This window comes from Nycticebus coucang, chromosome 4, assembly GCF_027406575.1.
Source record: "Nycticebus coucang isolate mNycCou1 chromosome 4, mNycCou1.pri, whole genome shotgun sequence".
NCBI classification, from domain to species: domain Eukaryota; kingdom Metazoa; phylum Chordata; class Mammalia; order Primates; family Lorisidae; genus Nycticebus; species Nycticebus coucang.
Genome location: NC_069783.1, coordinates 9897426 through 9923187, shown reverse-complemented (window position 1 = coordinate 9923187; position 25762 = coordinate 9897426). Strand labels below are relative to the sequence as shown.

Sequence of the window (25762 nt, the reverse complement as noted above, 5' to 3'; positions counted from 1 at the left end):
AGCATTGCCTTCTCAGAGAGGCCCCCCTGTCCTTCCTCTCTCTTGCATAATACCTGGATCCTTTTTCTTTTTTCTTACTTTACAGAACTGCCTTGGCAATCACACACTTAACTTGTGTGTTACCTTATTTAATGTCTACCTCGCCAACGAGACTATAAACACAAGGAACAGAACCTACCAATTTTGTCCACTGCTGTTTTGCTGAGAGAAAACACTTGTTGAACAAACTATAGGGAAAAAATACAGGTATTGAGGACTGAAACGTACATTGTCTGATTTTTTAAATTCTCTCCTTTTTTTTTCTCATCACTTTCTATTCTAGATATGAGATCAGAAATGATATTTTGAGTGAGATTTTTCCACATAAGACCGTGGACGTTCCCATGTTCTTTCTTACCCTGAAACTGTTGAGCGTATGAGGTGCAGAGCCTCAGCAAATCCCTGGATCCACAGTGAGCTTGTCCCATACCATAACTGACACAATACCCAAAGTATTCCAGGTGCTCAAAGAACCCATCGTGACTCTGGCGTAAGCCAATCAAACCTGTTCCTTGGCCCTCTGATACATGCCCAGTATGGCGATTTCTTCCCCAGCACAGAAGCATATTTTGTTGATACAAGCATTCAACTTAAACAGATTTGTGGCTCACACTATGCTGTCAGCATTTTTTTTTTTTTTTTTTTGAGACAGTCTCACTTTGTCACCCTTGGTAGAATGTTATGGCTTCATAGCTCACAGCAGCCTCAAACTCTTGGACTTGATCTCAAGTGAACCTCTTGCCTCAGCCTCCCAAGCAGCTGGGACTACAGGCGCTTGCCACAACGCCTGGCTTTTTTTTTTTTTTTTTTTTAAGAGATGGAGGTCTCACTCTTGCTCAGAATGGTCTCGAACCCATGAGCTCAGGCAATCCACCCACCTCGGCCTCCCAGAGTCCTAGAATTACAAGCATGAACCACTGTGCCCGGCCCTACTGTCAGCATTTTAACTGCACCATTTCCCTAGTGGAAATGGCTTCTTCCCTCTCCCTTCCAACCCTAATCCTAGGAATTACCAGAGATAAGCAGTCAAAGCTCTCATACTAACACTGGCACCTGGTAAATGCTTAGTAATCGCTGCCTCCCTTCTGTCCCCTCTTGTCAAGGGTGTGCCTTGACCCCAAAACATCTCCACCTCACCCCCAAGAAACACCCACCTCCTCTGAATTCTTGTACCACTTCCTCCTTCCCCCAGCTAAGTTTGAACTGAGACGTTTCTCCTCTGGGCATGTGGTTCTCCAAGTTTAGACTATGAGCTCCTTGAGGACAAGGCTTCAGGTCTCCCAACAAAATTCATTTCAAGCCTGGTCTTGCCTATAGTAGATGTTCCATAAGTAAGGACCAGGCCTTAGAACCTCTTAGAATAAGGCATAAAGGACACAGAACCAACGAAGAAAGAAAGTTGGCATTTAAGCGTCAATCAGCTTTTCTTTCTCTGGTTCTGGACTCAGTTCTGTCTGGGCCTTCACCTCACAGACTGAGCCCTTGACCCCATCACTGTCATCCCCCTTCCCAGAGCATAACCTGAGCCTAGGGGCATGATTAGAGTTTTAGAACTAGCGTTGAATCAAAGTGGGAAAATCTGGGTGATGAGGATCAGACTAGGAAAGCAGAATTCTGTCCAAGAGGTGATTGTGGGGCCATATACGGGATAGAAGACAGAATGCGAGAAGGCAAGCCAGCAGAGGAGAGCGCGGGAAGAGCTGAGCTGGGCAGGCAGAAGCTTGTTTCGCTGGTGTGGACAGGGTGTCCTGTTTGGTGGCCAGGAATCGATGGACACCCACATGAGCCTCCACAGCTTTCCTGAGCTCAGTGGCATCCAGATGGGAGAGAACAAAGCTGCAGACAGCAGATTCCTTCTTCTGCTTCACTGAGATGGTGGGTGTGCCTTCTCTCTCCCAGAATCCCACATTCTGAGCTTCAGGCTGTGTCCAGGGCCCAGCACCTGGCCCTTAGCCAGCTTGCAAGATTCCATTTCAGTCTGGAGTTAGAAATCTGTCACGGTTGGATATTTCAGTCAAACAGCACCCAGAATCCACCAAGTCTGTATCTTGCAAAACTGCCCTCTCTGCACAGCGCCAGCCTCAGTCTTCACTGCAAGAGAGGCTGAGCATAAAAAACAAGACCCTTCCAACCAGAAACTGCCTGTTTTCTCCGGCTGGCGTCGGCCCAGTCAGGGCAGATGATGGCTACGGACACAGAAACTTATTCTTTCATCTCACCAAAAGGCTGGCGCTGGTTCCTTATTGCATTTCCACAACTGGAAAACTCTTTAATGAACTTTTTGTTTTTCAAATCGGCTATGCAAAGAAGCTGATAACAATTTTTTTTTAAATGCAAAACAAGAATCTCCAATTATGGGAGCAAAGCCTTTGACTTCTGAGTTCCTGCCTGGCTGAGGAAATGGATTCGAAATGGCAAGGAGGAAATGAGGAGGCAAACTTTCATGTCTATTTTAGTTTCCCAGTGAAGTCCCATTTCCTTTAGACTTTGTATAAACAAGGAAAGGACAGTTAGTTCAGTTATTACAGATAACCTATGTCTTTAAAGTAAATGGAGTTTATCTAAGTGGAGCTCCAATAAATGACCGATCTTTTCCAAAATTTAACTCCCCAGCTGATAATAAGAGTAGTAGTAGATACCACTTTATTGAGCAAATGCTATGTAAGAGGCACTTGGGCACACACATGAGAAATGTTGTTGACTGGCTATATCCATTTCATCCAGAAATGTAATTCATAAAAATCTACTGCAAAGAGGGTGGCGCCTGTGGCTCCGTCGGTAAGGCGCCGGCCCCATATACTGAGGGTGGCGGGTTCAAACCCGGCCCCTGCTGAACTGCAACCAAAAAATAGCTGGGCGTTGTGGCGGGCGCCTGTAGTCCCAGCTACTCGGGAGGCTGAGGCAAGAGAATCGCTTAAGCCCAGGAATTGGAGGTTGCTGTGAGCTGTGTGAGGCCATGGCGGTAAAGTGAGACACTGTCTCTACAAAAAAAAAAAAAAATCTACTGCAAAGAAATAAAACCATCACTATAACAAATGTGTGTGTGTACGTCTGTGTTACACCATCATTCATAGTGCAAAAACTAGAAACAAAGTGATAACTGTGGGAGCAAATGAAAAGGATTATATAATTTCCAAGTCATGAAATACTATGCAGCCATTAAAATCAGAACTTTACCAAGGGACTAGAGGGAGTTCTGGAAAGTATTATTAAGTGAGGAAGTGGGATATATAAAGTTGGGTGTAATATGATCTTTTTTTAGAAGACCACCAATCTTTTATATGATTACGTATATTTATATAAGACACATACACATACATATGTCTCTATATGCTTTTCCTATTGTATTATCATAGAGAAAAATACAGAAGGTCTATTCTAGGCTGTCGACACAGTTATGTGGGCTGTGTCATGGGCCTGGATTCGGCTAGGAGCCATGACATGAGTGAGTCCAGAGGAGAAGGGAGGGATGAACAAAAAAGGACAAAAGGCCTCCCCTTTAAGGCCCCTCACCAGGTATACCGAATAATCACGTGGATGTATTTATGTATAATTACCTTAGTTCTTTTTTTTTTTTTTTTTTTGAGACAGAGTCTTACTCTGTCGCCCTTGGTAGAGTGCTGTGGCATCACAGCTCATAGCAACCTCCAGCTCTGGGGCTTAGGCGATTCTCTTGCCTCAGCCTCCCAAGTAGCTGGGACTACAGGCACCTGCCACAATGCCCAGCTAATTTTTGTTGGAGTTTGGCTGGGTTCGGGCTTGAACCTGCCACCCTTGGTATATGGGGCTGGCGCTCTACCTACTGAGCCACAGGCACCGCCCATTACCTTAGTTCTGAATAACAAAAATATTAGAAATATAAAAATGAGTTTTTCTCAACAACCTTGTGAAACGTTCTCTTTCCCAATCAATACATGAGGAAACTCATGATCTGATTCACCAAGGCTATCTGATAGGTCAAGGCTATCTGATTCCAAAGCCTACATTCTTTTCCTGAAAGTATGATGTATAATCATGGTGAAAAGGAATCAAATATTGTACTGAAGTACATTGGAAGATTGTGAAAACCCCCAAGAAGCAGAGGCACGGGCTTTCAGGCACGGAGGCACCGTGTCCCTGAAGGAATGCATGCTTCCTTCTACTGTCACTCGTTTTGAAAAGTGGATAATCCTGGGCAGGAAGTAGGCCAGTCTTTACACTGGGGGAAGTGAGGGGAAGGCCCAGTATCTGCCTGGGAGGCTTAAAGTGGTTCCAGTGGTGGGCAGGAGTTTCACCAGCCTGCCAAAATGTGGACAGTGAGTAGGAATATTCAAACTGGTGTCTACCCCGCAAAGCACTGCCTATCTGGACAGCTATGAAGGAAATTAGGACTGACCCTTTGGACAGATGGAACGCTGTGTCTTCCCCTCCCCCCGGCTTCGAGAGGGAGGCTGTCTCTGGACAGAACCTGTGGCTGACCTCACAGTGTCTCCACCACGGCCACAGGACTCACGCCTTTTGTTAAACGACTGTCTGCTTATTGCAGAGAGGGGCTGATTCACCCGGGTTGTCACGATTCTGGCCTACTTGCTGCAGCAGGCCTCTTCTTAAAGACAGAAGGGTTGGGTGGGGTCTTCTCTTTGTCTTGGGGAGACACTGAGGTGAAACAGGCCCATGCCAGCACCCATGGAGGCAGTAAGAGGGTTGTGAGACGCTCACATGGCCATCAAAGGGACTGAGTGTTTCCTTAAGCTACCCGATGGTCACTTATGTGGGAAAATACTGAGCCCCTGCTCTAGAGACTGCAGCAATGCCACTCTAGATGCAGCTAGCAGAAGCTGGCCACCCATGGAAGAGTCAGCCTTGATGGACACAGCCAAGGTCATGCTCTTTTGGAAATGCTAGTAAGGATATGCCTGGGGTAGGGGGAGGTGATTCACAGACAACTTTCAGAAATACCTGGAGAAAGGGATCTCAGATATAGAAACTTCCTCCTAAATTGAGTAGGTGGGGGCTGCTGGGCATTATGACTTGAGGAATGATAGATGACTTCATTTGTAACCAAGTTGGTGAGGTGGCATATGTCATATCCAAAATACAGCTCTTATCATGTTGTTCCTCTGCTTAAAGTCCATCAATAGCTACCCTTGGGGTGAAACCCAAACTCTTTACCATAGATCTCAGGCCCTGAGCACTGTACAGCAGCCATTTCGAAGTCTTACAGTTCCTTCCTGGGGTCTCCAGCACTTTCCACATTCTTCTGCTTAGAACACTTCCTAATCCAATCACCTGGACAATTCCTAGACCCCCTTAGAGATTGAGCTAAATATATCACCTGCCTGGGAAGTCTTCCCTTGCTATCCCTTCTCCCAGATTAGCTTAGTCCTCCCGCCTGGTGTTCCTGTAAGCGTAGCATTTATTACACTTCATTGATGTATTTTATTAAGGGACAGGGATTCTATTCTCTTGCTTCTGTATCCTCAGTGCTTACTGTATAGTTAACATTTATTAATATCTCCCGAATGTCAGAATGGTGAAGGTATATAATTTTACACAAAGGGATCACGTTCTGTAATATTCTTGTTTGCATTGAACATGCCATAGGTCTGTGCCCTTGACTATTACAGGTACCCACCAAAGAGTCCTGATCGTGGCTTTCAAGTACTTTACAGTCTAACCCTCCTCAGTTCCTGGATCTTCACACCTTTTCATCTACAATGTCCAGCACAAAATAGTTGCACAAAAAATGCTTATTAAACTGCCAAAGTGAAATGTGTGAGGATCTCCCCACATGCTTCCCTACTTACAATATCCCATGCCTGTCTCCTGCCCCATTCGGTTAGTTCCCACCTCTCCCCTGAAGTCCCACTGAACTGCTATCTCTGTGTGAAGCCAGATGGGGTGAGTCAGGCTTCCCTCTCTGACCACCTGCACCTTCCTCCTCTCTCCTTATGCCTGCTCTGTAAGTCTGCTCTCTGACTCAGCTTTGGTCCTTGATGGTACTGAGACTTTGTCTTCTTCCATTTGTTATCCCTAGTGTCTGGTATAGCCTCTGCCACTAACTGATGCTCAGTAAGTATTTGTTGAGTGAACGAATGGATGGATGAGCAAGGGAATGAAGAAAGTTAAAGTTTCACACTGAGAGAACCATCAGGTAAGGCTGCAGGATCAATTGGAATCCATCCCAATCTACTGCCACAGACCTACAGACCTTGTCAGTTGTGATAAGAGTCAGAGCAATCATCCCAGCATGCTGGAGCTAGGTAGAAGTCTTTCCTGCACAGGATTAAACAGGCCCTAAAAGTGAAGGTCACACAAATTCTGTAACAGTGAGGTTGGCTTAGGTATCAAGACTGATACCCATGCATTTCAAGGGTCACGTGTCATGAAAATTGCACCCTTTCTAGTGCCATGTAATGTACTTTCTAATTCTCAACAAAATAATGATAATTCCTTAAAATTGAAGAGCACTTTATAATTTATAAAATCCTAGAAAAAAAAGACCTCTGAACCAGCTATTTGTGGTTAAGTCACTTGCCAGAATTGTTCAGCTTTTAAGGATGGGTCCAGGGCTAGGACTCAAGTTCTCTTCTGGGTCCAGTATGCTCTGAAGGATCCCATAGCTGGCTCCAACATTCCAATAAACAGTGTTTAAATATTGATTCTAGGCTCACTCATGGCAAACACTAGCATTTCTAATCAATATCATCATCTCTTACTTCTAAGAATTTCCTGAAGGAGACACAGACCAGACTTGTCAAAACTTTACATAAAAGAGCTGATAAGATCTAAATTAAGCTACAAAAGGAACCAGAATGTCATGTCTGTGTGTGTGTGTGTGTAGCTTATTAGTGACTCTGTGTGTGAAATACTTGGTGCTTCCAAAGAGCAAGCGTAAACAAAACAAGCAAATCTCCAGTGCAAAGTGTCTGCATAGAGTAGGTCCTCAATAAATATTGCCACTGGGAGGCCTAGGCAGGTGGATTGCTTGAGTTCAGGAGTTTGAGACCAGCCTGAGCAAGAGCGAGACCCTGTCTCTACTAAAAATAGAAAAATCAGCTGGGCGTGTGGCAGGCACCTGTAGTTCCAACTACTCAGGAAGCCAAGGCAACAGGATCACTTGAGCCCAGGAGTCTGAGGTTGCTGTGAGCTATGACACCATGGCTCTCTACCCAGGGCAACAGGGTGAGACTCTGCCTCCAAAGAAAAAAAAAATATTGCCGATGAATTAATATGACTGTGTTAAAGAATTCTCATATAGTTGGCCAGGCACAGTGGCCTGTAATCCTAGCACTCTGGGAGGCCAAGGTGGGTGGAAAACCTGAGCTCATGAGTTTGAGACCAGCCTGAGCAAAAGTGAGACCCAGCTCTACTAAAAATAGAAAAAATGGAGGCAAGAGGATTGCTTGAGTCCAAGTTTGAGGTTGCTGTAAGCTATGATGCCATGGCACTCTACCCAAGGTGACAGCTTAAGACTCTGTCTCCAAAAAAAAAAAAAAGAAAGAAAAGAATTCTCATATAGTTATTTTGCATTTAGCCAGTATTTCCATAAAATGATTTTTAAAAATTTGAATATGTCTTCCAAATAACTGAATCTATTCATGCTTTCATTCAATGCCGAAGGCCTAGAGGTACTGGGTGCAGTTTCCCTCATGATACAGCATGCAACAGGCAGAGAGACAATCCCCCTACATTCATGGAGCATGCATTTTGGGGAAGTAGGGGACATTGATAATAACCAAATTATATTAGGTGATAACTGGTATGAAGAAAAATACGATAAGAAAAGGGGATGGGTCATGCTGGCAATTGGTGGGGGGTGGGGTGGGGACTGCCATTTAAATAAAGGTGTTCAGGAAGGTGACATTTGAGCAAGGACCTGACAATATGAGGCATGAACTATGAGGCTGTCTTGGCGGGGGGGGGGGGGGGGGATCTTAACTTTTGAACAAACATTTATCATTTTCTTTATTTATTTTTGAAACAGAGTTTCATCTTGTTGCCATGGTGTTACAGCTCACAGCAACCTCAAACTCTTGGGCTCAAGTGACTCTCTTGCCTCAGCCTCCCAAGTAGCTGGGACTACAGGCGCCCACCGCTACGCTCAGCTATTTTTTGTTGTACCCTGTTTCCCCAAAAATAAGACATCCTCCGAAAATAAGACCTACTTACAGGCAAGATAAGACGTCCCCTGAAAATAAGACCTAGCGCGTCTTTGGGAGCACACCTTAAAATAAGACACTGTCTTACTTTCGGGAAAATAGGGTACTTGTCATTGTTGTTTGGCAGGCCAGGGTCGGGTTCGAACCCACCAGCCCCGGTGTACGTGGCTGGTGCCCTAGCCACTGAGCTACGGGTGGCGAGCCCACTTATCATTTTAAAAAGAAGTTTTTACCAAATAGCTTGTACACACTGGGCTTCCTTCTGGAGAGAGGATATGAGGTAGTCTAATGTTTTCTTGATAATCCAGGCATTTTTGTGACTCAAAGGCGAACTACAATGTCGTGATGTCCATGGAGGTTGGGAGGGTTCAAGTGCAGAGGACCATTTGCCCCTCCACTCAATGGTCCCATATTTGTTTTTCTTTTCTTTTTTTTTTGTTTTGTAGAGACAGAGTCTCATTGTACCGCCCTTGGTAGAGTGCTCTGGCGTCACACGGCTCACAGCAACCTCTAACTCTTGGGCTTACGCGATTCTCTTGCCTCAGCCTCCCCAGCAGCTGGGACTACAGGTGCCCGCCACAACGCCTGGCTACTCATATTTGTTTTTCTTTTGCATTGATCCTATGGCATCTGCTCACTGTCACACCCTTTGTCACCTCTGATCACACTTTCCTTTGCCCTTTCTAATATAACATTGGTTGGTAGGATTGGGTCTAGAAGAAAAAGACCTGAACAAAAGCCTAAAATGCAACGCATAGGCTTTATGACATCTCTTCTGCCTATTTAGATAGGACTTTTGGTGCCCATTTGCCTTTTTCTTAATTTCTTTCATGACTGTCTAAATGTCAGCGAATTAAACCCTTCATTTGAGAACTATTGCTAATACCTTAATTTCTTTCTTTTTCTTTCAGTATCATTTCCTTTCTGATTTCAACAGATTATCGTCATAGGAAGCAAATTAATACATGGCTTAGTTCCATGTATGTATGTGGCTGAGACAGACTCATTATGGAGAAGCCTACAGGAAAAAGGTTCCACGGATGTGATTCAAGAGGCTCCCAGGTTTGGGGAGGGGACGCAGAAGCACAGGCAACAGAGACTGTATTTTTTTTTTTATCTTCTTGCCTGCAACCTAATAGTGGCACAGAGGGCTGCCATAAATCTTAGCTTTTATTATTCATCTTGGGGAAAGTAGAATGAAAAGTACTTTAACAGAAGTTCAGTAAAATGCTACGATAACTCAGAGCATAAATTCAGTGTCATAAATTCCTATACAGAATTTTAGAGGGTTCACAGAAGAGCCGGCATTTCATAGAGCTTTGAAAGATGAATACACTTTCCAGAGGAAAACAACAGAGGGAAGTTTCCAGACCACAGGGCCAGCAGGAGGAAAGGCCTGGAGGGAGGATAAATGCCTAGTTCTTTGACAAAAAAATGAGCAAATAATTTATATAATTTAACTTTTCTAGTCCTTGGGATCTAGAACCTAGGATACTTCGGGTAATATTCCTGTTTAAGTCTCTATTTTTCTTTTCTTTCTCCAGAATTATATTTTTACAGCAGTCTCTCACACACACAAATCACCAACTATCAACTCATCATCCAGTAGAGTGGAATTCAGGGCGCACACAGGAGCAGCAGCAAGTGAGGCCTGGGGTTGTCAGGGTCTGGACAGAGGCAAGCCTTATCTGAATGCTAGCGAGTTTGGATTTTAACCCAGAGAGCATTGTTGTAGTGAATTGTAGTTCTGAGGGATGTTTCTTGGCGTTACTAAGCAAAAATAAGTCCTTTGGTTGAATATATTTTAGAAACACGCTGGGTTCGATGAGGCTGAACAGTTTTCTTTCCTGTAGGACGTCTGAGAGCACCAGGAGGCAGCCTGGGGGAGAGGGACAGAAGCTGCATTCTCCAAACTCTGGTGACCGGTCTGGGTTCCTGAGTGTCTCTCACAGACACATTGCTGTAGGTCAACAAGGGAGTGCCGCCAACTTTCTTTGAGCTGGAGAATAATGGTAACCGCAGCATTTGGGAATGAGCCCTGTGGGGGCCCTGCGGGGTGTGGACAGGAGGCTATCCAGTGCTCAGGGTCTGGTGAGCATCTGTGAGAGGAGACAGGCCTGTCCTCAGCAGTGGTGGTGGGGTCAGCACATGTCTGGACGACCTTTACTCAGAAGTCCAGCTTCATTGCAGGCTGGCATGGAATCCTTTCATCTCTGGCCACAGCCGAAGTGCCAGAGTGGAGCAGCTGCCTGGGTTCTATAGCTCCTGTACCCTGAGAGGCCACCAAGTGACAGATCTCAGAAGAGCCAAAACCAAAGTCTGTGCCCTCTGGGCAGTGCTATTCTCAACAGAGGGGAGAGAGAGCAGGGACATGGGAGCCACAGGCCCTGGCAGGGCAGGATAGGCTTCTAGAGTCCACCATAGGGTCTAACGCCTTTCTCTGACATATGGAGGAACAGTGGCCCAAGAAGGGAAGGGAGATGCCTAAACTCACACAGCTAGCCTCATTTTTCAAATAACTCCACCTGTCTTATAGTAGTTTTGCATTATCATCCTTGTTAATTTTTAACCATTTTTTCAAAATGGTTATTTTGACTTACTGCCTAGTATCTTCCAGTTAGTATTCTTATTCAAGGCCTACTAATTATTTTCCCTGGATTTATAGTTTTATAATAACTTAAAAAAATCACTTTCTTTTAGCAATCGTGTCTCTAAATTTGCTGCAAACAAACTTATGTTAAAAAACAAGTTGGACGATGACAGGAAAAAGTCTTTTGCCAAGATTCGAATGGTGCCAAAAATATCCCTTACCAAATAGTTTCCTCACTCAATAAATTTTCCCCCATCCCTGATCTGAAAAATGACCTTCAAAGAAAGGAATCACAAAAGGGAGAAGGCAGCTGTCATCAGAAATGAAGAGAGAGATTCTGATGGCAACTCAGGGGGTCAGCAGAAGAAACCAGAACCCCAGTTCTGCACCAGGTTTGGGTCCCTCTGAGGGTCAGACTTCTGCCTTCTACAGTTCCTTTCAGTTTTTTCACCTGATGGTCAAGGCCTTCACGTGTGGCCCCAGGCTATGTCTCCAGCCACTTGCTCTTATCTCCAACTATCTGGGATGCTAACTGTCTTTAGACTCCAAGACCTTCATGAGTGGCCCCAGGCTATGTCCCCAACTGTTTCCCCTCATGTCCTATGAAGACTATGTCCCCAGTTATTTCCCCTATGTCCCATGGGTAACGTCTGTTCCAGCCAGATATTCGTCTTGGTCACCAGCATCCGCGGGCATCACCCACCCTCTGCCCTCCAGACCCCCTCACAAGGAAGGTCCTTCTGTAGTCTCAGTTATCATCCTATTCTTCAAGTTCTTTTTTTTTTTTTTTGGTTTTTGGCCGGGGCTAGGTTTGAACCCGCCATCTCCGGCATATGGGGCCGGCGCCCTACACCTTGAGCCACAGGCGCCGCCCTCTTCAAGTTCTTTGCTTCTTCTCCCTGGCATTCCCTACTTTCTGAAACTCAAATTGTGTTGTACAGATCCCTTGAATGCTCGGAACTTGATAGGATGTCCAAAATGGGTGGGCACTTACAGGCTATTACCCAACTCCTTTGTTTTACAGGGGAAGAAATAAAGGCCTTTCAGAGACCACACAGCTAACAAAGGCAGTCAGATTTACAGACTCTTGACCCGTGGCCATCTTATGATATCAAGACAGTTAATACTCTTATATTCATTTGCCACTTAATAAGCATTATAACAACCAGTATTTTCTTTTTTTCTTTTGCAGTTTTGGCCAGGGGCCAGGCTTGAACCCGTCACCCCCAGTATATGGGGCCGGCACCCTACTCCTTGAGCCACAGGCACCACCCAACAATCAGTATTTTCATAACTAGTATATTAGCACCTTGACATTAGTCCTCTTAGCCATTCATTCATTCACTTGTTCATTTTCTCGTTCATTTGGTGATTTATTCAAGCAGCCAACATTTAGGAGAGCCTGTTTTTTCTATTTTCATAGTCAAGGAATCTGACACTCTGAGAAGTTCCATGACTTCCTCTAATTTACTGAGTTGGGTCTCAATAGGAAACAGAACTAACCCAGGTGGTTAGTTCCAAGAAGGGACTCTTCCTCCAAAGGAGTGGGCAGGATTGAAGGAAGATAGAAGTGCGTGGGTACCCAGACATCAGGAGCGGAGAGAGGCCGGGGGAGGACAATGTTCCTGGAGCCCAGAGAGAAGTGTGATGGGGCCTGTGGGAGCTGCAGGAACTGAAGTGCAGGGCTGCTGCCAGAGGCTGAGCCAGGGAGGGGAAGAAGCCCTGTTCTGGCCCCTCGTCTTTCCTGGGACTCTTTTGGGGCTGAGCCCAATCAGAAGGCAGACCACAAGGAGCCCTGGGAAGGCACCTGCAGAGGTCAGCCCCTGGGCACAGAGCAGGTGGACCATGGATCTAGGAATAGCAGAACTCTGTAGCTGGAAGTGGGTGGGCTCAGATGCCAACTGTCTTCAGACTCCAAATCCTGTGTTCTTGCTGTGTGCCTTTCTTGGTGTATATCCTTCTGTTCATTCAGTCCATCCTTTGTTCAGGCAACAAATACACCGATCATTATAGGCCCTGTATATATGTCTCTTATCTCTCCCCAAATCATGAGATCCATGACCTTGCCTCTCTAATCTATGAGTTCCCCTTGGTGCCAGGCATGGTCCTTGATGGTCCCTGATCCACGGTAGACATTCCCACCCACTTTGTTGATTGATAAATAGCTCCTCTACATACCACTCTTGACTCAGACTGATGGATGCCGCCACAGAGTTCGCTGTAAGTGCTGGCTCACATTCTTGGAGGTGCTGGGAGGGCACTAAGTCACTGTCTTGTCTTGAAGTGAGAGTGGGGATTATACATGAGGCTTAAAGCATCTGACATGCTGGAAATTTGTGCCGCTTCCACAGCACAGACCTCTGGGGCTGGGGTCTGGCTTCCAGAGCACCTGTGCTCCACTGAAATCTTCCCAGCTCTCAGCTCTTGGTTTGGGCAGCAGAGTCTCAGTTCTGCTTCTTGGAGGGTTGTGACAGAGCTGATGAAAAAGATTTTGCCTTTCCTCTTCAGACCCTGGCTCCCACCTCCTCTGCACAGGGTGATCGCTGTGGAGGTTTCAACAGCCTTCCCTCATAGGTCCTGCTGGGCCACAGCAAACAGTGATTGTGTGCATAACAGCCTCTGTTTATGAACACACTCAGCGAGAATGTCAGTAAGAAACCTGAAGCCTTGAAGACTGTAGTCATTGGCACTCGGCTTCTGAGTAGTCACCACAGTATATTTCTTTCTTTTTCTGGAAAAGGACAAAAGAGAATCACCACGGACTAACCTACCACTTGCTTCTGGTTTTGTTTTGTTTTTGATGTGCTCATTTTTATCTACCTAAAATAAATTTGCACCATTTAGGTACAAGAATCAATCTTTGTTACTTCACGCATGAAGTGCGATTAGGGGGTTATCCTAATACCCCTCCTTTCTCTCCACTTCTACGCTCTGAACCCAAGCTGGAGGCTGTTGTAGGGTATAAGAGAAAAGACTGTAGTGGTATCTGGAATGTTATATTTGTGTGGCCCTTTCACATACATTTTCTTATTTGAATACTGAAATTAACTCTTGTGGTGTAGCATTTATCACTGAGGAAGTAGAGCTCAGCAAGGTTAAGTGACTTGCCCGAGGTCACACAGCCAATAAACGGCTCCCCCCTCCATTAAGTTATAAGCCTAATAAGGGTTGATGGGGATTATTTCTCTGTTGTTCACTACTGTGTTTAGTGAATAAATGAAAAAATGAATAAATGAAAGAAACAATGGCTGGAATCCCGTTGGCCTCTGACAGGTGAGAAGGAGCCAGCCTTAACAGAGCACCTGTTCCAGGTGGCAAATCTGCATGAAGCCTTCCCTTATTTGTTTCTCAGAAAAATCCTAAAATAGAAATTGAAGCTTGGAGTTAATTAGTCTGAGGCTACACAGCTAGAAAGGGACAGAGCTAGGCCTGAAATGAGGTTTCTCTAACTCTACTACAAGTGCTCACAGGGCTCGCTCCTGCGGGGGTGGGAGGTTGGTGGGGGGCAGCTTCTTCTGTGCTCACTCCACAGAGGCCCCAACTTTGCTTAGAAGCCAAAGCAGCAAACGGAGTATTACAAGGACAACTGTAGCCATCAAGGTGCTGGTCTAAAGTCCAGCGAGTTGAAAGTTCACAAAAAGGCAGGCTGTCATAGAAACTCAGGATATCCCTATATTCTAACGAACAGTCATTCAAACCACAGCTTTCTTTTTCATATGCTTTGTAAGCTTTTAATTAATCATGATCATAAACTACCTAATTACAAATGGTGGCTGGCAGATTAGTAAAATACCCCAAACCGACTTTCTTCCACTTTGCTTTGTCACTCTGCTGCTGAGGACTCTTTTCAGGTCCCACCTCAACCTGCCCATGACCGTGGAGAGAGGTTTCCTTCTGTTTCACCTGGGGCTACCGAATCGGTGGGTAGTGCAGCTGGAGAACCCTAGATGGCATCTCACCATGCCAAGAGCTTCAGTTGCCACGAGTCTTAGAGGACAGCACTGCAGTGGCTGCTTTGATGTCACCCTGCAAGTCAGTACAGCCTCCAGGCCTCCTCTGATCTGGTTTTCTTTTCCTCCTACTCTATGTACTTGTGGGCCCCTTTTCTCGGCATCACTTACATTTCTTTTTCTTCACTTCACACTTTCCCACTTCTTTCGCTCATTTTGCCTGGAGGACTATTCTCTCTTTCCATTTCTCCAACCCCTGGTGAATCTTAAGGACCCAGCTCACATGTCACCTCTTTTTTCTGATTCCTTTGCTAGAAGACACCTCTTGCTTAGGGATTCTTTGAGTTCTCACAGCAATGTTACCTGTGAATCTCTTCAGGCACTTGAGCTTCTCAAATTACAATGATTTGTGCTTTTTCATTTACATATTCATTCAAGCATTTGGCCATGAAAAAGCATTTGAGTATCTATTCAATCAGTGATTTTCTTTTAATGTAATTAAAAAAAAAAAGACAGGATGTCATTATATTGCCCTGGCTGGACTTCTACTTCTGAGCTCAAGGGCTCCTCCTGCCTCAGCCTTCCAGGTAGCTGGGACTGTATGTATACACTGTCATGCCTTGCTTGAATCAACAATTCTTGATTGCAAACTCTGTATAGAAAGAATCCATATATACTCCTTTTTTTTAAAAGAGAGAGACAGAGTCTCACGTTATCACCTTTGGTAGAGTGCTGTGGCATCACAGCTCACAGCAACCTCAAACTCCTGGGCTTAGGCAATTCTCTAGCCTCAGCCTCCCAAGTAGCTGGGACGACAGGCATCCACCACAATGCCCGGCTATTTTTTTGTTGCAGTTTGGCTGAGGCCGGGTTCGAACCCGCCACGCTCAGTATATGGGGCTGGCGCCCTACTCACTGAGCCACAGGCGCCCCCCATATACTCCTTTTTGTATCTACCAAAGTGTTTTAATACGGGGAATTCCTGTTTTATTTAGTCTGAATCAGAGTGTCAGATAGGGTGGGTGTGGTTGCTCACGCCTGTAATCCTAGCACTCTGGGAGGCGGAGGTAGGTGGATGGCCTGGAGCTCTCCTGTGAACAATGCATCCTACATAGTTTATAGTTTTGCTAGACCAGGGCATTTGGAGAGTGGAATGGTAGGAAAATACTCTATGGTAAACAATAGGAAATTACTAATTTACTCTGGACACATAACAGAGCCAAGTTTCTAGATGTCAAAAACATTGAAAAGAAGAATAAAAATACTGCTCTTCTCATGTCTGTGAGATAAGCACCTTCCTAACTATTTCATCAAATGCTACAGGGGAGGCCTGGCACGGTGGCTCACACCTGTAACCCTACTACTCTGGCAGGCCAAGGAGGGTGGAAAGCTTGAGTTCAACACCAGCCTGAGCAAGAAGGAGATTCCCCATCTCTAAAAATACCCAGCCATTGTGGCGGGCACCTGTAGTCCCAGCTACTTGAGAGGCTGAGGCAAGAGGATCACTTGAGCCTAAGCCCAAGAATTTGAGGTTGCTGTGAGCTATGACGCCATGACACTCTACAAAGGCTGACAAAGTGAGACTCTGTCTCAAAAAAAAAAAAAAGCTACAGGGGATCCAGAACTCGGAAAGAGTCAAGCCCTTCAGTTCACAGAAGAGGAGGTCTTCGTGGAAGATGGGCAGGAGCTCGACAGGCAGAGATGGGCAGGGATGTACCATCCATGTGGCTGGAAAGCAGCTTCAAACAGAAAGAGCCACATGTGTTCCATTTTGAGAAAAAGTAAAGAAAAGTAAAGGGAGGCTGAATACACTGTAGAAAGCTCTGAATTTCAAGCTAAGGATTTCAGGCACAATTGTAGATGACCTAATGAAGTTTTTTGAGAAAGGGAATCACATAAAGCATCCTGGTGCCATTTCTGTCTCACTAATGGGAAAAATGGGATCTCCAGGTTTGACATCAATGTGTCCCAACAAACTGGCAGAGCCAAAATCTAGGCTTAGCTTTCTAGAATCCAGACATTTCCCGGGACCACTCTTCTCAAACACATATGCCTGCACTGTATATGTTTTTGGAGTGACTTATTTACTTCTAAGTACACTGTTGAGCCATGGCCCTTTTTCCTCCGAGAGTTCTTCATAGTATAGTGGTGAATAATTTGTCTTGGATGAATACACTATCTTTCATCTGGGGATCTTAAGAAGCCTTAATGACAACCAAGCTTCATTATTTCTGTTTTGTGTATGAGGAAACTGACTCACAGAGGGGTTCAGTGATTTTCTCATTCACCCTGGGAATTGTTACCAGAACCATGAATGAAACTTAGGATGAAAGTCTGTTTCACAAACCATTAAACCCTGCACCCTTTATAGGAGTGGAGTTTACAAAGATAATGGCACCTGTGTATTAAGAGTTTGTTCTTTTATTCTGTTATTAGATCCTGGCTTATGTGGGACAGGAGTATCTCACCACAAGAGCTCCAGCCTGAGTTGTTTGACAGCGTGAAGCAAGAAGGGAAAAGTTGTCAGGTGTTTTGTCAGCGATGGGGGAACCATTCTCCAGTTCATCATTTTCATCTATCCATTTGTTAATTCATTTATTCATTACATTTGCGTATATCTGAGTACCTATTACATCATCTGTAAAATGGGCATAGTTATATTACCATTAGCGAAAGGCTGCCTGGAGAATTAAGATAATTTCTATAAAGAATGCTGCCTAGCCCACAGTAAGCCCTTAAAATAATAATTATTATCATTAAACGAGTAATTACAAAAGTTAGATCGAAAGACAAAAAATGGTTCTATCCTAGGCCTATGTATGGTGGACAGGGTAAACTTGCATCTGAAGGGTGAATTAATTCTTAGGGAAGAAGCAGATCCCCAAAGTCAAAAACTATTATGTGCCTGAGACTGCAGAGGGAAGCCGCAGGAGGGCTGGGAAGGCATTGTTGGGTAATGGCTGTTAAATTGACTCCAAACACTTAGAAATGGCTGGGAATGAGGAGAGGGACAAAAGAATCACAGACAAAATTCATATGAAACGGGGTGGGGCTTTTAAGTCCTGCAGAGCAAGCTAGTTGTGGTGGAATCAAAGCCTCATCCACAGATTGGCCAGTCTGTTGAAATGCCCTGGATTTGGTGTGCTTATTTTCCCATTGTTCTTCCTTAGTATTGAACAAAAGTTTTTCCAAGTCCCTGCCTGTCTCACCTGTGCTCAGCATACACCAGAGACAATGTTCAAAAGAAGCAGCTGACCCAGGACAGAGTTGCAGAGCAACAACAATCAGGGCAGGAGATCCCTAGGAGCAGAGCACGCACAGGGAACCCCTTCCTGTCTGTCATTTGAGATGAGCTGATAGTGTTAGAAAACTGCCCTTTCCTAACATTTCCTGATAGCCTGTTGCAATTTCAAACTGGGTTTGAAATCCTCCCCATCCCAGATGCAAAATCCAGAAGCCATAAAGGAAATATAGACTGATGTGATCGCATAAAAGGCAAGAATTTTTCTGACAACAGAAAATATGTGCAAACTACAACATATTTTAATATCATATTACAATAATGAGGAATATCTGTAGAAGGTAAGGAGTGCCTATAAATCATAGGAGGCAAAACCAATGAACAAAATTATCAACAGGTAATTTCAGAAGAAACAGATACACAAAATGCCCATCTTTTGTAGTAATTAAGGGATTACATGTTTAGAAAGATGTCATATTTTTGCGCATTAAATTGGCAAAAATTTTTAAAATTATAATATTTAATATTGGGAAAGTGAAGGGAAATGGGCAGTTTCTTCTACTGATGGTGATAATGTAAACTGGCATAGTCTTTCTTTCTTTTTTTTTTTTTTTTGAGACAGAGTCTCACTTTGTTGCCTGCAGTAGAGTGGTGTGGAGTCACAGCTCACAGTAACCTCAAACTCTTAGGCTTAAGAGGTCCTGTTGCCTCAGCCTCCCAAATAGCTGGGACTATAGGCACCTGCCACAACTCCAGCTATTTATAGAGGCGGAGTCTCGCTCTTGCTCCGGCTGGTCTCTAACTCCTGAGCTCAAGCAAGCCACCAACCTCGGCCTCCCAGAGTGCTGGGATTATAGGCGTGAGCCACTGTGCCCAGCCTGGTAGAGTCTTTCTAAAGGATAGTTTGGCAATATCTATAACTATTTTAAGTATGCCTACTCTTTGTTACAATTTCACTTTTAGGAATCAATACTATTTAAATATCTCCACATGAAGGCAAAAATACAGTCTGTCATTGGCATTATTGTTTGTGATAGGGAGAAAATAGAAAATACTATCTATTATTTATTGAGGGCCAGCACCCTTTGAAGCACTTTATAACAAACAGGTCACTGAGACACAGAAAAGTTAGGTATCTTGCTGAGGGTCACATAGCTAATGGATAATAGGGGCAGGATTTTAGCTTGGGCAATTGTTTACAGAGGTCTTTTTTTTTCTTTTTTAGAGACAGAGTCTCACTTTATTGTCCTTGGTAGAGTGTTACGGCATCACAGCTCACAGCAACTTCCAACTCCTGGGCTTAGGCGATTATCTTGCCTTGGCCTCCCGAGTAGCTGGGTCTACAGGCGCCTGCCACGACACCCAGCTACAGAGGTCTGTTCTTAACCACTACGCTAACAGAGAGTAACTACAGTGTGGTACGTCCATACTATGGAAGAGAGTACAACAGTTAAAAAGAATGAGGTAGATTTCTGTCTTACAGACACGGACATATCTTTAAGACATTATTAACCGAGGGTAAAGATCAAGTAGCAAAATGCTATGATATGGTATAGTTAGTATATGTGGGACAAAAATACTTGTGTTATATGTGAGCACCTATGAATGAGGATGGAAAAAGGCCTCAAGAGATACAAGAATGTATGTGGAAGTGAGCTGGAAGAGTAATTTTTCATATGATGTTCTATATATTTCTGGTTAAAACTTTTACAAGAATGCATTAGTTTTGTAAAACAAGAAGTTTCATACTGACCCTTTCCCACTCCAAAAAGTTTTAACTCATATAAAGAGATTGGTCTTCTGGCCCGGTGTGGTTCCTCACGCCTGTAATCTTAGCACTCTGGGAGCCTGAAGTGGGAGGATTTCTTGAGCTCCTTGAGCTCAGGAGTCTGAGAGTAGCCTGAACAAGAGCTAAACCCTGCTTTTACTAAAAAAAAAAAAGAAAAAACTAGTCAGGTATGGTGGCCCACAACTGTAGTCCTAGCTACTCAGGAGGCTGAGGCAGGAGAATCTCTTGAGCCCGGAAGTTTGAGGTTATGGTGAGCTATGATGATGCCATGGTATTCTACCCAGGGGGACAGAGTGAGACTCTTCTCCAAAGAAAAGGAAAAAGAGTCTAGTCTTCTTTTTCCAGGTAAACAGTGGTATAGGTCTTGGATGAAGCTCTTCTGTACCATGGCTTTTCTGGCCGTGTGGAGAAGGTGCTATGTTTATGTAGCTTGTTCATCACTACTCTTTTCTTTTTTAAATAAGGTTTTCATGTCCAGTGTTTGAGACCATGGCATCCTGTTATCCCACCAAATTTAACAGAAATATACAGCTACTCATTGCAAAAATAATTTGGAAACGGAACCACATGTTCCTTTTGCCTTGTTTATTACATCCTCATTGAAATAAGACTCGATATAGTCACGGATTACCTTATTATTTTGCTCCAAGGCACGAGTAGGAGTGTCCAGCCCACTGTCCTTTTGGTGGGTCTATGGAGAGGTACAGGTGGATAACTCAACACACAGACTTAAATGACTTACCTATCCATTAACTGAGATGCAGAGCCTATTCCTGCCTAAGTCCAAGTAAGGGTGGCTTTAACCCAAAACAAAAGAGGCTCTCCGAATACTTACTGATTAAAATGCTACTTTTGCAAGGTTAGGGCTTTAGCCTATCTGTGGGCTTATCTCTGACATGCCAGTAAGAAGGTTCTCAACATTCTCACTACTTCACAGCTACCAGATTGTGGCTTTTCTGGAGTGGCCCATGTATCTGAATACAGTTTTTCACTTTGTGAAATGTTAATGTGCTCTTGAGCTATCAAACACACACAAATCCCATTCATTTAAACACAACCGTATTCTTCTTGGTTTCTTACCACTGCTCATTTTACTCACTGTGGCTTCTTTTCTTTTTTTTTTTTTTTTTGTAGAGACAGAGTCTCACTTCACTGCCCTCGGTAGAGTGCCGTGGCAACACACGGCTCACAGCAACGTCCAGCTCTTGGGCTTACGTGATTCTCTTGTCTCAGCCTCCCGAGCAGCTGGGACAACAGGCGCCCGCCACAACGCCCGGCTTTTTGTTGCAATTTGGCCGGGGCTGGGTTTGAACCCGCCACCCTCGGTATATGGGGCCAGCGCCCTACTCACTGAGCCACAGGCGCCGCCCTACTGTGGCTTATTTTAAAATAGTGCGCACAAACTATTTTGTGTGTTTGTTTCATTTATTTCCTATACACCTTTCATGTACTTGCCAAAATTTCATGTGCCTGACACAGTCTGCATACCTGCCAGAATTCTTTTTGTTAATGAGACAGAGCTTATCTGGATCATACAATTGTTGGACAATTGGGTCCATTCCCAAGTTTTGGTCATTGCGAACATTGTGAATAGCCCTGCTGTAAACATCTTTCTGCAAGTTCCACCCTCCCTTCCCCCTTTGGATCATTTCCTTAGAAATGTACTTCCTTAAATGGGTTTACTGGGTCAAAAGGGCTCTATGGACAGTTTTATAGTTCTTGGCACCTATTTTTTAGATTGCGCCCTGGGAGGATCGACCAATGGCAGAGAGGTCGGGAACGTGGAGGGACGGCTTGGATAACCACCCCTCTTCCTTCCCCCAGAAGAAAAGGACCCCGCGAACGCCTGCGGGTGGAAAGCGTTTTCTATCGCTCGACGTGGTTAGTGATTAAGCCCAGGCTAGATGACTGCCAGGGACCAGCAGAAATATTTTCGAGACTCCAGGCCCTCCTGCCCCAGGACTAGGATTCCAACCGCCTCTCCTCTTCCTGAACTCCCGACACCCACTGCATCCTTCCCCCCTCTCCCCACGAAGATCCCTGTGGGCCAGGCAGGCCCCCTGCAAGCGCAGAGCTCGGCGGGCGAGGGCAGCGACTGGCGGTCGCTATTATTCAGGCGGGGTGATGCAAGGCCCACATAGCTGCGCGCTGAGTCAGTGGGGGCCGGGCGGCAGGGGGCGCGGGCCGGCCCACCCTCCCCCGGCGGCGTCGGGACTGGAAGGAGGGGGACCGCCTCCGAGGCCACAGGGTCGTCCGGCACTGCAGGGTCAGACAGGAGGGGAGAGGGGCAGACCGAGCCCCAGCGCGGCCTTCCTTCCCCTCCCCCCAGCAAGGGCACGGTAGTGACCGCGCGCCCAGCCATTTCACCTCTTTAGACCCCAAAAAAGGGGAGGAGGAGGAAAGGACCTCCAAAGCAGAACGCAAAGCGGAGCAGTCAAGAGAAAAGAGAGGAAACGCCGCGAGCACAGGCCGGCCCGCGGGGCGGAGCGGGGCGGGGCGGGGCGGGGCGCGGGGGCGCGCGGCGCGGGCGTGGCGAGCGGGTGCGCGCCGGCGGCGGCGGGCGGAGGGGCTTGTGGGTAGCGGCTGCGCGCGGCCGCAGACGGGTCGGCGCGCGGGAGTGTGCGTGTCCGTGTGTGTGTGTGTGTGAGGGGCGCGGGCCGGAGGGACTGCTAGGTGGCTGTCGGCGACCATGGCAGCGGCTTGGCGGAGGCCGTAGTTGCTCCAGCCTGGGCTTCAGTCTCCCGGGGCCCCAGAGGGCGGGGCGGTCCGGGCCGCGGCAGTGGCGGCGCCACTTCTGCGCTCCCGCCTGCGGAGTCCTGCGGGAGGTCGCCGCTGACCAGCGGACCCGGCGGCGCGAATCTGACTGAGGGGCGGGGACGCCGTCTGCTCCTCGCCGCTCCCGGCCGGGCCGGGCCGGGCCGGGCCGGGCGGGGAGGGCCCCTTGGAGCAACCCCTGGGTCCCGGAACGGCGTGAAGACCCGGATCCAGAGCTAGAGGCGGGCGGTGGGCCCGACCAGAGCCCCGCCCGGAGCCGGTGGTTCGGGGGCGCTGCTAGGCCCCGAGGCTGCCGGACCCCAGCGCGAGGAGCCGGAGTGCGGGCCCGGCGGTGGCGGCATGAGCCGGCCCCCGCCGACGGGGAAAATGCCCGGCGCCCCCGAGACCGTGCCGGGGGACGGGGCCGGCGGAGGTCGCCAGAGGAAACTGGAGGCGATGATCCGAGACCCTCGCTCCCCCATCAACGTGGAAAGCTTGCTGGTAGGTGGCCGGGCCTGGGAGCCCTCCTTGCTCTTGCTCATACCTCTCTGATCCCCCCTGTGCCACCCCTCTATGCCCATCCATCCGTGGGGAGTGGGAGGTCTCGCCCCACCCGCCCAGCTTCCGGCAGCCGTGGCCTGAGACCGAACGTTTCTGCCACTTAGTTCCAAGAGTAGTGACCCGCCTTTGATTCCTCCTTTCTACCTCCTGCTGCAGCTGGTGTCATCCCTGGCTGCTGCTTTCTTGGAGCACTGGGAGGAAACACCTCTCTTCGCATTCCGCCTACCCACTTTATTTAGGGAGATAGAGTGGTGGACGGGCCATTCTTCATCCCCCAAACCAGCCAACTTGAAACAGTGTCGCGCTGCGTTGGGACCTGGGTGCAATCAGGGGAGAAAGAAACCTGATGGTGTCTATTGGAAGTACCCACCTGGGACACGTGACAAAGAACTGCCCTCGCTCTCCTTTTAGTTTGAAATCTTGGAACCCGTAGCTAAAGTTTTGTTGCTTTCAGTTGTCTTTGAACATTCCATAGTTGCAATTTAGTACATTTTAATTTCCGTAAATTTAATTTCCTGAGATTATTGCGCCAGAGCCAAAAAAATCAGTCTGAATGATAGAGTGGAATAAATCTCTCCCCTTCATTGTATCTCTTTACAAAGATGGCCTTTGAAATCCAAATTAATAGCCAAGTAAAGGCTGCTAATTGGCTCTTGATTAAGAAAGGAACATGTTTTACAAATTAGAAGTGCTTGGTAGAATGCTGGCTTATTCCTTATTTTTGTTAGGATTGACAATTGTATTCTGCAGACACATTACTGGGCATTTATGGGAAAAGGTGGTGTGGAAGAAAGCGAAAAAGGTACTGTGAATATTAAATTATCTAGAAGACTTGAACTAGGGTGAGTGATCCTTAGATTCTTTAGACACACTGTGCCAGAATGCAGATGTTCAGTTCTAGTCCTTGCTGAGATAAACCTAGTGACTATGCGATGAGAAAAACTGTGTCTCCTACTTTTCCAGGAGCTGACTGAATTTTCTTCAGAGGTTGTTGGTTATCCTTTGAGGTTTCAGGAATCTTTTGCAGAGTGACTCAGTCCCGTTTGGTCAGAATGCAGGAACTGACTGAAGTGTCTTTTCTGTGCAGTACACAGAATGCAGTGATGTACTGTATTGTATCACACGTGCTTGGCGTTTTCCTTTACTGATTTTCGGGTTAGTGTGTTCTTCCTATGTTCTCACAGCAGTATGACATCCTGGATAGTCTTTAGAAGTCTTTAGCTGGGGGAGTATATATGGTTGCACGGAGGCCATAGCTTTTCTTTGGCTAAAGTAGAGATTCTGGGCTGCACTCCCAGCATTTTCACTTTGGTATTTTGCTAGCAAAACTTTGACCTAAGGCCAGGAAGTTTGGTTAAAAATAGTACAGCAAAAGTCAAGTATTCATCAGGTTCATATTCAATTCTAGACCTATTTTTTATACTTCTTCAACAGTTGGGTTTTTAGTGATATTATAATCATTAGGGTTATTCTCAGCTTGAACCTGAGGTGTTTATACATGTAGCATGATCATATTTTGTTTTATTGAGGTATTTTCTAAATTATTAAAATGAATGCTGTTTTAAAAAAATGAAGCATTTCACATTTACATTAAATAATTTAGTCCATTTATTGAATGCTTAGTATAGTCAAAATACACTTTTATTAAGGTGACACATTACTGGTACGAGAGTTGACATCTCTTGCTACTGACTAGATAGACTCTGTTATTGCTGCTTTTAGTTAATTAAATGTTATGGTTCTGAGGTGCAGTAAATCTTACCAACCCAAAAAGTGTTGCTTACTCTTTGGAGCAAAATTTCTGGTGTCCCTGTTACAAATTGATAAACTGAAAACTTTTTTTTTGTTAGGGCGGCCCCTGTGGCTCAAAGGAGTAGGGTGCTGGCCCCATATGCCAGAGATGGCGGGTTCAAACCCAGGCTCAGCCAAAACTGCAAAAAACCCAACAAAAACAATTGTTATAATAAATAAATATTAAAGCGTGTATGTTTAATTGTATGAAATATTAGAGCAAGTCAGTGTTTTAGTTGTGGTCATATATAGATAACATAAAATTTACCATTTTAAATCATTTTTAAGTGTACAGTTCAATGGCATTAAATACGTTGACATTGTTGTGCAACGATTACCACTATCCATCTCCAGAACCTTTTCATCTTTCCAAACTGAAACTCCGCAAATTAATCTTTAAAAGAATAATGTTATACAAACTTTTATTTCCTGAAATACTGATGAAATAATGGCTGGTATCACTTCAAAGGTTTGAAACCTTACCATTAGGTTGCATTTTATAATTGATCGTTGTTTTAATACATGTGGTGTTTCTTTTGGTTTTGTTATAGAAAATATTTTGACTTTGGCAGTGCCTGTGGCTCAGTGGGTAGGGCGCTGGCCCCATATACTGACAGTGGTGGAGTTCGAACCTGGCCCCTGCCAAACTGTAACAAAAAATAGCTGGGTGATGCGGGTTCCTGTGGTCTCAGCTGCTAGGGAGGATGAGGCAAGACAATCACCTGAGCCCAGGAGTTGGAGATTGCTGTGAGCTGTGATGTGACAGCACTCTGTGGGCAACAGAATGAAACTCTGTCCACCCCCCCCAAAAAAAAAAAGAAAAGTATTTTGATTTTAACAGAGAAGACTTAAAGGAATATAAACACAGCCATATTTAGTTTCTTCATTCAGGAGCTCAGAAAGTAC

At 45.6% G+C, this 25762-nt stretch overlaps 1 protein-coding gene across 3 annotated transcripts in view; it reads left to right on the top strand.

The window, feature by feature from the left end:
• Positions 1–22348: 22348 nt before the first annotated feature.
• The window catches only part of ROCK2 (Rho associated coiled-coil containing protein kinase 2), a 179648-nt gene continuing 176234 nt past the window's right edge, over positions 22349–25762 (top strand). The window contains exon 1 of one of the 3 annotated variants that reach the window (XM_053587319.1): positions 22349–23005. In XM_053587319.1, the coding sequence (XP_053443294.1) occupies positions 22865–23005 (141 nt within the window). In that variant the 5' untranslated portion in view covers positions 22349–22864. The remainder of the gene's footprint in view (positions 23006–25762) is intronic. The other 2 variants (XM_053587320.1, XM_053587321.1) reach the window with 2 other exon arrangements.